The 14,424-nt window shown below is 36.3% G+C and overlaps 1 protein-coding gene across 2 annotated transcripts in view; it reads right to left on the reverse strand.

Annotated features, from left to right (window-relative positions):
* Positions 1-14,424, reverse strand: part of LOC136035331 (integrin alpha-PS4-like) — a 207,886-nt gene that overhangs the window by 27,468 nt on the left and 165,994 nt on the right. For both annotated transcript variants that reach the window (XM_065717060.1, XM_065717061.1), the window contains 3 exons: positions 12,717-12,798; positions 8,762-8,869; positions 2,645-2,841 (listed from right to left, as the gene is read on the reverse strand). In XM_065717060.1, coding sequence (XP_065573132.1) covers positions 2,645-2,841; positions 8,762-8,869; positions 12,717-12,798 — 387 coding nt within the window. The remainder of the gene's footprint in view (positions 1-2,644; positions 2,842-8,761; positions 8,870-12,716; positions 12,799-14,424) is intronic.

Genomic DNA, 14,424 nt, shown 5'->3' on the forward strand with positions numbered 1-14,424 from the left:
GACAAAATCAGAGTGGAGATACTACTTGCACCATCAACCCTCCTATTAGATTACATCTTTCTCAGTTATAAGTGAGGGTTCCCCACGGGCCCTGAGATCTAACAGGTCACGTGAGATTATGTCGTCTTCATTTGTAAGTATTGGAGTTAAGATCAATTTGGACCATGTCCCTACTTTGGGCCCCTGAAGGTATCCCCTACATAATTGTTTTTTTAAATATTCAACTATCAAAGGAAAGATATTCCTTAATAAGTCACCGTCAACTCCTATTACGTAACAAACATCTACGTCTTGAGGGATTCGCCGTTAAACTTCTTCGCAATCAACGATATAGAAGAAAAGAGTAGCGCCTATAGGTCCGTTTAAAGTACTGTCCCCCTCACTACTAACTCTTGATGAAAGGAAACCTGGCATTTCAGGAAAAAGTGCCCTAAAACAGGTGCTATATGAAAAAAAAATACAGCAACTTAAGAATCGAAAGCTTTTTTGGTGCTTTCAATGCTAACATTTTCTAAAATACAAACCAATCAATAAAAAGCTTACAGCTGCCGTAGCCTCCCTCAGGAAAAGACAAAAATGGGATGGCTTTCCTGATCCAGGTAAAATTCAGTTCAAGCTCAATATTTTTATTGTCATATAAAATCAGTTTACTATCAATAGTTAAGGAAAACAATTAAGCCAGGTTCGAACGATTGACTTGGCTAATTAATTTCTTAAAACACAATGCCTTTCCGTTTACGAGATTTAATATATATGTAATCCGCTGAGATCCGATTTCGATCTCGTATTTGTTATTATTTTGCTTTAGGTTATGATGTGTCAAAAAGCAATAATAATTGAATTAAGAAGTCTGGCGTGAATTTAATTACTCTTTCCTGTTAATGCACAAAAAATCATCCATTTTATAGGATTTCTTTATTTCTGGAGCTCGTTGTGATTCTCACCGTTGCCTCTCTTCTTACCACCGATTTCATTTGCGATTCAACGTATTTGTTGTGCTACTGGTTGTCAAATTTACTTGCCGCAGATCTCACTTGTGCTTCATTTTCCTTTATCATTACTGCCGATTTTTTCCTTGCCTTTTCCTTTAGCGCTTCGGGTTCGTTCGAAATCATGTGTTCTATTGTCTATACCCCCTGAAATATTTAAAATACGCATTGGCGCGATAATCATTTTATTCTTTTTCTTCAATTAAGAGGGTGGCAAATCAGCAATCCCAGTTGAATAAAGAATAGTGTCGTGAATTCATTTCCTCCTTCCTGCTTAATATTCCTTATTCAATCTTAATTTTCTAAATAATCTAAAGTCCAAAGTAGCATAATTATTGCGTTATTCTTTATTTTTAAGTCACATTTTGGTTTAAAATTCAATGTGATTTTTTTCAGGTTCATGTTCTATGTCTCTTTGTTAAGCTAATTATTTTCTTAAAACACAGTGCCTTTCAATTTGTTGGATTTAATAAATGAAAAATAGACAGAAAAACGGGTACAGTTTTTGAATAAAGCAGTGGAACATAAAAGAAAGTAAACGACGAACTTTAAATAATGGAAATCCGTATTTTCGACTTCACCTCCGGAAGCCTAGAAGCTCTACTGATCCTAAAACGATTCTAGACAATTACCCCCCCCCCCTCCACAGAAAATGCCATCCAAAAAATACATCCCCTCGGAAAATATCCCCCCGTGGAAAATATATTTCCGCTGAAAGGAAACTACCCTCACAAATTTTCTTCCCCCTAAAAATTCCTCCCGACAATCCCTTTCCCCTGAAGAAAACTCCCCCGCGAAAAATGTCCGTATCTTTCCCAATAACAAAGTCTATCTGTACGTAAGGGACAAATTACCAAACTTAAAAAGGCACCTTTTCAGTTTTCTTTACAATGGGGTTCTCTGGTTGTTTTGTAGTTAGGGAAGAAGGGAAGGAGATACCTCAAGGGGCCTATTTTAATACCAAAACATCCCAGCTCTCATTGAACCATCAGATAAATACAGAATTAGTTCTAAGGGTGGGGGGATACAAAAGAAAATTTTTAAATGCATCAAAAATGTGAAGTGGATATCTACTCACTTACGATTTCTGGGAATATTTATGGCCTACGCCGTTATTTTGAAAGTAAAGAGTAACATTAAGCCCAAAAATGAACAGAATTTCTTCCATATATAAAGGATACTACCCTTTCCCGATTTATACCTCCTGGTCCTAGAAACTTCGGATGGTGCTCATTAGATCAGAAAGTGAGAGTTCTAGTCCTTTTTTTATAAACCGAAAGTGATTGGAGAACAACCAGTCGCAGGGGGGGGGTATATTCTGGGGGTAATTTCCGCTGGGGTATTTTCTGACGGGGTTATTTTTCGATAGGGGTATTTTTCACCGGGAAGGGGGTATTTTCCCGGAGGAGGGTACACACCGGCCACCCCTACAACATATTATTGATCTGTTGTAACATGTACAAAGGTATCTTCGCTAAGATAATTAGTGATGAGATGATATTTTGACAAAGCTGTGTGGGAAGACTACCTTCCTGATTCTTCTTCTGCTAGCCAGTGTGGAAATGAACTATTGAGATGCAAATGAAAACAATTGTTAACATCTGCCATAACTAGGCACTACCATTTCTAATCCCGTAATTGAACCTAAAACTTACTAATTGTAATCATCAGAGGTATCTCTTTTTTTTCTTGTCAATGTGGCACCTTCTCGCTCCTGTTCAGGTTCATAGCCGCCATAATCAATAGAAATTTCCTCCGTTCCAGCTGTGCCTATATCTCCTGGTTCTGTCACTCCTGGCTTTTGGGTGAAAAAATGACTGCTCTTATCGTAACGACAAACACCTTCATTGGACTAAAATAATTTTGATTCGTTAATTTAAGGGGATAGAATTTGCTCACTAGAGAAGACATTAATGTGATAAGATAAATTTAATCCCATAAATGATCTGCTGAGCCTGTTTCAAAGATTAGATCTAAAGAAGTTTTATTAGAAATGATAATTTCTGATAGTTTCATTCAATGTACGAATGAGCGAAAAATTCCAGCAGTTGGTCGATGTTTTCTTCACACCGGTGTTTTCTTCAGATGTTTTTCTGAGCCCTAACATTTGAAGCTTTCACCCTACGGCTGACATATGATATCTATTTGTTTTTAATTACTTTAGATAGAATCATAGTAAACTGAGTCACATGATTTCTTGTAGTTAAGAGCAATAACCAACAATAGTTTTTCTGAAATAGCAATAATATTACATTACGGACATGATCTTCGAGTTCTGGAATTCCAAAATATTTAATCTGGCAATCAATTTTTAATTTTGAATGGAGCAGGAGAAGAAATATACGCAGGGGGTTGAGTCCGTGCAATAAAAAAAAACAATATCTTTGAAATTTATTTGATTTTTCTTTTAATTTCCAAACAATAAGCCTAATTTTATATCTTTTGCCTAATTTTATATCTTTTGAATCCTTTACCCTCAAAATGCCTCTTCCCCAAAACATAACTCTTTTCTTCGGTTGAGGTCCCTTCGCCAAATTGTTCTCGGAGGATTTCTCCCATCCCACCCAACGCTGTACGGGTGAGATTAGAGGCGTAATTCCTTTTTTTTCAAATTCAAAATGTTTTACGTTAGGAGGGAACTTACCCCCTTCCCATAGAGACTATATTGTACTTTTATTTCAACTGTATTCCACTAATGAAAGTGATACTAGAAGGATAATTTTCTCCTCCATATTGATTTAGCGGACCTCACATGGAATGTTTGAAAATTCGGGCATAAAATTATACCTTTTTGATTCTCTCTCCCCCCTTCATCACTTAATAGATAGATCGATTGACGTTCCTTGTATAAATTGATGCGCGACTACAAAATACTATATGTAAACCAATGAACCCATGAACACAATACATAAACCATTGAAATGTATCAACTCAATCAAAAGAAGCTTGTTCCTTCGCACAGAAGTATCTGTTCCAAAGCTGAGACGTGATATATGATATATCCTTCATAGTTTTAAACAATCGGCAACGACTAAGCCTCTTTCCGTTAGACTTTGGGCCTAATTAGACTCCAGTTCACGTTTTATAGCACAAAAAATTTGGTAACTTCACTTAGTTGTGGCATTCTCTGTTTGTGTGGTTAACACGGCAATAGAACATTAAAATTCCATTCTAATGAGCCCTCTATTGATAACCTGTGACTACTGTTCGATAATAAATAATTTTTTAGACCACACTGCTTTTCCATTTACGAAATATTAAGCAAAAAAGGTTTTAATTTCAACAAAGCAGCTACCAAAAAATAAAAACAAAACAATACTTTAGTTACAAAATATTCCGAATATTTGGCCCCACGTCTGGGAGCATTCCTCAAAGAAAAAAAAACGGAAAGAACGAAAAAATAAAAAAACATATCTCTTTGTCAAAATGTCCTCGTTTCTCTTACTGTTAGAGAGATCATTAGGAGTTTGACATCTAATTCTAATTTATATCCATGAAAATTTGTTCCCATTATTCTGTAAACGCAAGAAAATCACATATATCGATTTTTCTAAAACGGCATCTGAACTGCCTCTCCCGGCAATAGTTATATTTTAATTTTTTTGCCCAACTTTCTTATCTAGCTTTGCCCAGGTTCAAAAATAAAAATGAGAGGGCACTGGAATCACGGTTTAAAAAATTTCAACTGGTTTAAAAGGGAGAATTGAACTTTCCATCTTTTTCGTAACTATTTTTTCTTCTATTAAATTGCAGTAACTCTACTGAGTATTTTACTACTTTTTTCATTTCTATCTTGATTTTAAATTTAGCGGCACACAAACGATTAAATTAAAAAATCTGAATTGAAGCTGAAGTTAATAAAAAAATATGAACATTAAAAGAATCTATTACATCCCCGAAAAGAAGTGGAGTCTTGACGAAAATTTCACCAAAAAAAAGCTTTTGTGATACGTTTTAGATAAAAAGTTTGAATCACCTGTCTAAAATAAAAAAATTGGATGTCGTATTTTTTAACCATTCCTATTAAACGACAAAATAAGAGTGGCCCTTGTTAGACGTAAGCAAAACTCGCAAGAAATTAAATTTGAAAATAAAACAAAATATAAAACCAATTTGACTTTCACGTAGAGTTTGATATGTACCTTTAGCTGATGCTTCTGAGTTTTTCATGTGAAGCCTGGTTAAGGATAAATGTCCATTTACAGTTGTGCTTTTTTCACCGACGGTTGTCTTATCAAACCAGTTACGAAAAATTAAGCAAGAAAAAACAGGGTTTTAATTTCAACAAAGCAGCTAACAAGAAATAAAAACAAAACAACACTTTCATTAAAAAACATTGCGGATATTTTGACCCCACGTCCGGGAGCCCTTCTCAACAAAAAAAACAAAACAAAAAGAACGAACAATACAAAAACTTTTTTGAACATAGCACAGACACAAAAACACGGCAACTAAACACGCGAAGAAGAAGAAAAAATAATAATGATAATATAATAATAAATAAATAAATATAATATAATAAATAATAAATGATAATATAATAATATTTATGGAAGCGCATCAGTGCTTCCAGCACCGATGTTACAACATAAAAAAAAACCCAAAGCGAATGTCTATAGTGAAACCATCGGTCACTCTCCTCTCAACAATCAGTGTATAAATGGGAATCTATTAGAAGTGAAGACTATATTTACTTGAACAAACCAAAAAAGGTCACCAAACCCCAGGTCCATCACCCCTAACTAAATCTCACAAGTTAATCAGCAAATTCACGAGTTATAAAGTAAAGGGTTTTTTTGGTTTGCTAGTTTAGCTGCAGTCCGTTAACTTTATTCAGCTTCGACCTCATTCTAACTTGTTCCCAATATTATCACTTGTTCCAGGACAATTATGTAAATCACTACTGGTTGAAGATTTTACCTGCTCCTTAATTGAACTATTATAAATTGGGTTTATCCTAAAATCTCCTTCATCTCTGTTAATACTAATACCCCGTAGGTATTTTTTTATTTCAAAATTCATTTCAATTCAAACGTTTCAGGTTTTTGATTATGTTTTAGCGAGCAATCTATGGCACTTTTGTGTTGCTGTAGCCTATTTTCTAAATTCTGCTGTGTTCTTCCTACATAAAATTTACCACAAGAGCATGGAATTTTGTATACTCCATTTAGTATGTTTCTTGGAACTTATCTTTTCCATTAGGCTATTTAATAAAGAAACATACAAGAAAGTGCCCCCTGCCTGCAAAACCACTTTTCGCATCAGCAAAGCTAAAAGACAATGAAATGAAAACGTTGTTCAGTGTTGAACTATCCAATAAGTTTGAAAGCCTCGTTTTGCCTGAAGATGCAGATTGTGAGACATTATGGGAGAGTATGAAGTCATGCTATCAAGAAGTGGCAGAATCAACAATTGGGTACCGTCCAAAATTGAATGATGAATGGCTCTCCCAAAAGAAGTGGGACCTGATCGCTGAAAGGAAAAAGATAAAAAGCCAACTCCTGGATGCCCATGTACCAAGTGTACAAATACACAAACAAAATGATTATAGGAGGATCAACAAAGAAATCAAGAAAAATGCACGGACAGATAAGAGAAACTACATTGAGCAAAAAATAATACAAGCCGAAGATGCAGCGAAGAGAGGAGACTCGAGGACCCTTTATAAACTAACGAATGAAATAATAGGCAAGAAACCGATTCAAGATGGACCTGTAAGAAATCCTGATGGTGTTCTCATCACCGAGCGATCGGCTATTGATGAACAATGGGCCAACCATTTTGATAAGCTTTTGAATAGACCACCGCCTAATGAGCTTCTAGATGTACCCTCTATTGCTTTCCTCAAGCTTGACATCAATACAGAACCCCCGACTCTTGACGAATTACTAACAGCCACAAAGAAATTAAAAAACGGCAAGGCACCAGGCGAAGACCGTATCACGGCGGAGTTGATAAAGGCATCAATCAGTTCATGCATATCTATATGGCTGTCTTTGTTCTGAAAAATTTGGATGACACAAAAAGTACCAACAGATTGAAGGCGCAGCACACTCATAAAACTCTTCAAAACCTGGGAATTGAAGAGGTATTAGTCTCTCATCCAAACCTGGCAAACTTCTTTCACTAATAATCCTTCACAGAATACGGAGTCCACTTGACAAGTACTTGAGAGAAGAGCAACATGGTTTTAGACCAGGACGTTCATGTACCGATTTGATCTTCACACTAAGGGTGTTAATTGATGATAGCCGAGAATGGCAAAACAAATTGTACATGGCATTTATAGACTTTGAAAAGGCCTTTGACTCGCTGCATCGGGAGACTCTATGGAAATTACTAACCTTTTATGGGATCCCTGAGAAGTTCATAGCCCTCATAATGGCTCCATACGAAGGATCTGAATGCTGTGTTAAAACAACAGAAGGAAGGACAAGATACTTTCGTGTCCTTTCTGGTGTTAAACAAGGCTGTGTCTTGTCGCCTTTCCTGTTTGCGCTAGCCATTGACCATCTGCTCCGTAACACTGGCACCAGAAGCATACAATTAAACGTAGAACACCAAATTAATGATCTAGACTTTGCCGACGACATCACGCTTATTGAGTCCTGTAAACAAAGACTACAAGAATTTTTAGAAGATGTACGTGACAGAGGCCGACTTATGGGACTAAGAATCAACGCTGATAAAACAAAAGGTATGGCAGTAACCGATTCACCTTTACACCTGAGATGCGATAACCAGGACATTGAACAGGTTCTAGAATTTAAATATCTTGGGAGCACAGTGTTAAATACGGGATCAACTGAAAAAGATACATCATGCAGCATTGGGCAGGCCTCCGGCACATTCAACAGACTGAAACCGATATGGAGGTCGCAGAATTTCTCCCTCCGACTCAAGCTTCGTCTATTCAATAGCAACGTCATCCCCGTCCTGTTATATGCTTTCGAAACCTGGCATCTGAATAACACGCAAGAAAGGCGAATTCTAGCTTTCGAGAATACATGTCTCCGGAAAATACTAAACATCCATTGGTCACAAAAAATCTCTAATGAGAAGGTGAGACGGATGACCGGACAACCCATAGTGACAGATGTCATTAGGACACGTCGGTGGAAATACTTGGGGTTGTACTTCGTATGGACGATTCCCGGATCCCGAAAGCGACGTTCCAGAGGCAACCAGAAGGAAAAAGAAGAAGAGGCAGGCCGCGCAATACACTGCGGCGTACCTATCAGACGGACCTGCGAAACATAAATGCTTCCCTTCAACCGGCGTGGGAAGATGTCCTTGCTGCGACGCACATGAGGGATGACTGGCGGCTTCTCGTTGATGCCCTGGGCGCCTCTGGAGGCACAGGAGGATCTAAGGTCTAAGGTAAGGGTGTCCTGATTTAAATGCTGCTTTTATATTACGTTTTTGAATTCTCTTTTTAATTTCTGTGACAACATTTATGCAATCTCTTTTTTAGGTTGAACCATCTTCTTCTAGTATTACAGGTTCCATTAACTTTTCTTCCTTTTTTCAATTATTTAAGAAATCATATTTTCGGCATATCCATTTCCCATTAGAATATCCTTAATAATAATGTTTTTTTTTTTTTATCAGACAGCTTGAGAGAACTTTATACAGAACTAATTCTTAGCAGAACTGGCTAAAGTCTCCTTTTTACATAACTATCAAGATGAACCCGTGCCCTCTCCTTGAATACCGTTTAATAATTATTTATCAAACAAAAAAAAACTTTGATAAATATTGATTTATCTTACCTGGACTTTAATGGCTAATGCAACATTGGAATCTTTGTCTTGGAAAATCCTCGGCACGTTTACAATTACATCTACACTTTTAATTGGACTTGGACCGGACTTTTTGACCTTAAAAACAAGGAAACATCAAAATTAGAAACATTTAAAAAAGTTTTTGGCCAATAAAAACAATTAAAGAATTAATTATCCGTATTAACATGTAATAAAGTTCAACTCTTCTACGTATTAAATAAAAAAAGCTTTGTCAAATGAAAGTAAATAGTAACATTAAAACATAAAACAAACAAAAATTATTATGTATCTGAAGGGGGTTCTCCCCTCCTCAACACTTCACTCCTTACACTGAAGTTTTTCGGCACTTAAAAAAAAGTTAGTTATTGTTCTGATTAAACGAACATTGTGTATCAGGAGTCGTTTTTAAACAATCGTGGCAAAATCCAAATTTTAGCACAAGTTGGCGACGGCTGCTCTGGTAAAAAATAAAAGAATCCAGTTTTTGGCAAAAAAGCTGAATGGCACAAAAGGCAATTTACAAAGATTATGCTTTTAGAAATTATTCAAAATAACTTTCAGTATTTTGTCACTTTCGAATTAATTTTATTGCCTATATTCTATTAGCGTTAAGACAAAATAATATAACCTAGAATCTTTAAAAATGCCGCAGAAACGTTTTTCTTTTGAGAAACACCTAAATATATTCATGGATTTAATAGGGTGTAGCTCTTTAGGAGTGGAATATTTTGAATTTTGAATCTATTTGTTATACCCTTCATTTCCATCCCCAGAAAATACTTTTTTGCTCATGCGGCTGGGGAGTAATTCGTGGAATTAAATGATTTAGCTCTTTATAAAATACTCCAAGGTAACTTTATGGACTTCAAATTCAATTGGGATGCATTTCCGGTGATGTTATTATCGATATATTTACATTTACAACGGTACACATGGTTTAGTTGTTTTCAACCTTCACGTTTCTATTGGCTTTTCCAATAAGACTTTCGTAGATTTCTATCGCTGGTAATGATGTCCATGGTTCCGAAATTACACAAGATTGCAAGAATCACTCGACTGAGACCAGGTAAACTTCAATCACGCCTAGACAGGCTCCATAATTCCCAAGAGGCTCCATAAGTCACCCCCCCCCCGGATCGATATGTGTTACTCCTGGGAGTTCTTTTGGATGAAAATTTATCGTTTAAGTTGGAAGTTCAAATAATAAGAGTGAAAATTTCCCGTGGACTTGGAATCATCCGAAAATTAAAGCCTTTCTTTCCTTTTCCTATCCTCTGTCTTTTACACTTCTGTCTCATTTACCCTTGTACATGTTACTGTTCGCCTGTGTGGATGTCCGCATTTCCTTCGGTACTTGGTCCTATTCAACATCTTCATGAGAAAGTGGCAAGAATTCTCCAGTCGGCTACACACACTCCTGTTGACCTCTTTAAGATTAAGGATATTTATGTTCTATCTCTATCTTCGTTGGTATATCAACAATTCCAGGGAGATCTCCCATTTCGTTTTTCGGGACTGCTCAAACTAGTAGGGGAAGTAAATTCATATACAGTTAAAACTGGGAGGATGTGATGATTCCAGCTACTCCCTCGGTTCGTTCAGACCTCGGTCTGGCCGTAACTGTGGGGCGTGCTTGGAAATTGGTTCCCGCTGAGATCCGGCACTCACGAACACTTTGCTCCTTTAAGAGACAGATGAACAGTTTCTTATTAGAAGTTTTTTTTTTTTTGGGGGGGGGGGGTGTTTTGTTGGTGTTGGATCCTCGATGACACGGAGAATTTTAAATTGTATTTTATTGTCGGGTGATGTGAGGGTCGCTGTCTCGTGGGGACTGCCGGTGAGTTGATTTCACTTCCTTATAGATTTATATTTTGATGTTGTTTAGTATGTTTATGCAAATTATTATCATTCTTGATTTATTCTATGTCGTTTTCCAAATAACGGGCCATTGAGCCCTTTGGGATATTGTTTTAGTTATCGTTATTTTATAGAAATAAATGGAACTTGAACAAAAGTATTAATAAAACAAAAGGGCTCATAGCTTCTACAATTTTTTTTTTCTTTTAAGAAGCCAAACAAGTGACACCCTCAAGGTGACTCAGATATTATATTCCGTACAATATCAAGCTAGCGAACGTGACCCAGCCTTGCCGCAACCGATCCATTAAAAAATGAGACAAATGAACATCGTTATTTCAGACTAGAAGTAGGTGAAAAGTGGCACCGGAGCTGTCAATATTAGGAAATGTGGAGAAAATATTCAGGTGAAAAGTTTCTGTGAAGAATTTCCACAGGGATGGGGAGAATTTTGCCTGGGAATTTTGTCTGCGGTGTTTATTATTGTACAAGACCTTTTTGTTGTTTTAATTTTCAAAAACAGGAAAACAACCCTAAATGCACTTTTGGGCGCCTTTTGGCGCTTTAGGATTACCTTATTAAGATGAATTTATAAAAAAACATGAAAATATAAACAGTTTATGAGCCCATAATTAGCTCTCTATAACGTCCATGTGTCCGGCAAAGCCTTTCTATTTTAGGAATACCACCCAAATTGCACCTTTAGGGTACTATATTGTACTTTATGACGGCTTTATTGAGTCAATGATCTACAAGAACAATAAGATATAGAAATTAGATTTAAATAAGCTTTTAAGAAGCTCCCTATGATTATCCAGCGCCCCAATAGTAACGAAGAAAAAAAAAGAAATTAGTCCTCCAAAAGTGATAAAAGTGATTTTCCTTTTTTTCAAGGACGGGGTATTAATTTTCCTGTGCAAAGTTTCGACATTGGTGATTTAAAGGGTGTAAATTTAGTTTGATAAAAAGCTGTTTTCAAATCGCATGTAACCGGACGAAGGGATGCACGGGGCTGTTAGAACAGCAGGTAGTTCAACTCTTAGATTTCATTCTCCTGTCCTGGGAAAAGAAGTTGATTGAAATGGAAGAAGGATCTGCACTTTAATATTAGTGGTGAAACCAGGGAAAACATCCAATCTAATGTTAAATTTACCATCACCCACCCGAAAGCTTGTTAACACTACACTACTGTCATCTGCAGCAACTCATTCCTAGCAATTTTAGAAAAAGCTGAGCACCAGTACTTAATTTCATCTTTGTTTGACGTATATCTATTGTTATTATGTATTGTGTGGTGTTTTGAAATTTAGCGTCTTTGCTAAATAGTACCTTTTTTTCCTATGGCATGAAGAAAATATGTCGTTGAAGACTTAGGGAAGGCACGTGCTACCTTTACTTTTTTCCATTTGGTGTCCAGTGTCCATTACAAAATTAATTTTCAAAGTAATTTTTCTGACATTTTGAAAACACATTTAGGTTTGTATTTTTCACAAATTCTTCAACGCTCCTTTTTCCTGAAGAATATACCATGCCCACTGACTCCCAGATGTAGTATGGGATAAAGGATGTAGTTCTATATTGGACCTTCCCTATACCCAATACCTTCCCTATAGTACTATATAGGGCAATTGGCATAGCAGAAGCCTTCAGTATTTATTTAATAGATTAAGAACTCAGGAGATTCCTATTTAGGTCTTCCCTGTACCCAATGCCTTCCCTATACCCCAGGTCCTATATGGGGCCTTACCTATTTTTAAAGTCTTTCTTATACCGAGGATTATAGGGAACATGGGGCCGTGGGTATAGGCAAGACCTTGGGTATATAATTGGTACATTTTGGGTGTTACCATGGTAAAATAGTAAGAAAATAAAAACTTGGGTGATATTTGTTGTTTATTTCTGAACAGTCATGGAACCACAGAATTTTTGATGTTTTCTATTGTTGCAAGCATTAGGCTTTTCCTATTGCAAAACTCGAGTTTACAACCATTTATTTCTAATCCCAATTGATAGAAAGACAAATCGGGTTTGGATTTCTATCACTAGAGACTTTGACACGAGAAACAAAAATCAAGAAACGACATACCTGAAATTTTTGCCAAAATCGTAGAAAGTATTCAGGTACACTTTTATCATATAAACTTGCATCTTGTACATACTTTGTGACTCTATAAAAAAATTTAGATGTTTTAATTGTAACATTGCTGTCATAACTCAAAGAATATTACGTAATATATGTTGTAAAATGAATCCCCCACATCAACTGACCAGACACCCAGATGATTTGATTGTTTCTTACAGGTGATATGTTTGCAGGGACCAACTATGTTTTCATAATCATTCTGCAAACATCCTGTAATAGTCATCCTTCTTGTTTCAAGATATTTAAATATTCTGGGACTCAAAATAAATTGAGTTTCCTTTTCCCAAATGGAGGTTTGGAAACAAAAATACTAAAGAAAAAAAGTTAAGACCATGCATGTTTTATCACCAGTTTAAATTCTATCAAAATAGACCAAAGTTATTCTTTGATTATCTCTCTCCCTTGTAGAGCTTACGAAGTGGAACATCGCCTTTTAAGAAGGCGATTAATTAAGAAATTTATCGGTATAAACTGATTGAGTCTGAGATACACTTTTCCCTTCAAGCTGAAAACTAAACAACTAATGAAGCAAGCAGCTGAAAAATCACTCAACTGAGAGACTTTCTTTAAACAAAAGCAACAGACAATCCTAGATAGTCAGACAATCATACTTTAAACATAATTTATAGAGACTATACATACTCTAAACATACTTTAAACATCCTACATAAGAGGAGCTGGACATGCTTGCTGAAACAATTCAGGAATGTCATCTGTCAAGCATCTGTCTAAGCAAGCAACTGAAAAAATAATTTTGGAACCACGATAATGGACAAAGGTTTTAAAATCTAAAAAGTAATAAAAACTCAAATGTTACGTTATGATAACCAGTATGCAAGAGCCAAAGGCCCCTGCACTCGATCACAGTGACCAAAGCTAAGGCATAGAAACAAAATAACGCTTTTCTAATAAAGGCCAAAGGAACTAAAAGAGGCAATCCAGAGCTGACAAAAGTGAGTTTTAGAAGTATAACCAGCCGATTAAGTGGGTTGATTTGCTGGTGAACCATAGACTTATTTCAAGAACTGAATAAAACAAAGTTTTTTTTAAACTGAAAGTAAGGAGCAACATTAAAATTTAAAACGAACTGAAGTTATTCCGCACATGAAAGGGGCTGTCCCCTCCTGAACGCCCGGCTCTTTACGCTAGAGTTTTCATTGTTTTGGAAAGTGGAGTCGTGACAAAGAGTCAAACTTTAGCGTAAAGAGCGAGGCGTTGAGGAAGGGACACTTTTTTCATGTGCTGTCTAATTTCTGTTCGTTTTAAGTTCCTATGTCGCTCCTTACTTTCAGTTAAAAAACCTTGCGTTTTTATTTAATTTCTGAACCCTTTACAACTACTGCACGTTCGAATTTGGCTAATTGTATATGAAACGGAAACAAAATTTGCATATTAATTTTGGGAGATTTACCCAGCATAGGAAGGGCTGTCCCCTCCTCAATACCTTGCTCTTTACGCCAAACTTGTTAGCACTTAAACAAAAATCTTCCTATTCTAATTAAACGGCCCCCGTGTTTCAGTAGACCTCTTAAAATATTTGGACGAAAAGTCAAAGTTTAAACAGCAACGTATTGGCGAGGGGACAACCCTTCATACATGGAATAACTTCTGCTCGTTTTTCAAATAATTCCGGTAAATCTGGCTCACCCTA

Source organism: Artemia franciscana, chromosome 14, assembly GCF_032884065.1.
Source record: "Artemia franciscana chromosome 14, ASM3288406v1, whole genome shotgun sequence".
Taxonomy (NCBI): domain Eukaryota; kingdom Metazoa; phylum Arthropoda; class Branchiopoda; order Anostraca; family Artemiidae; genus Artemia; species Artemia franciscana.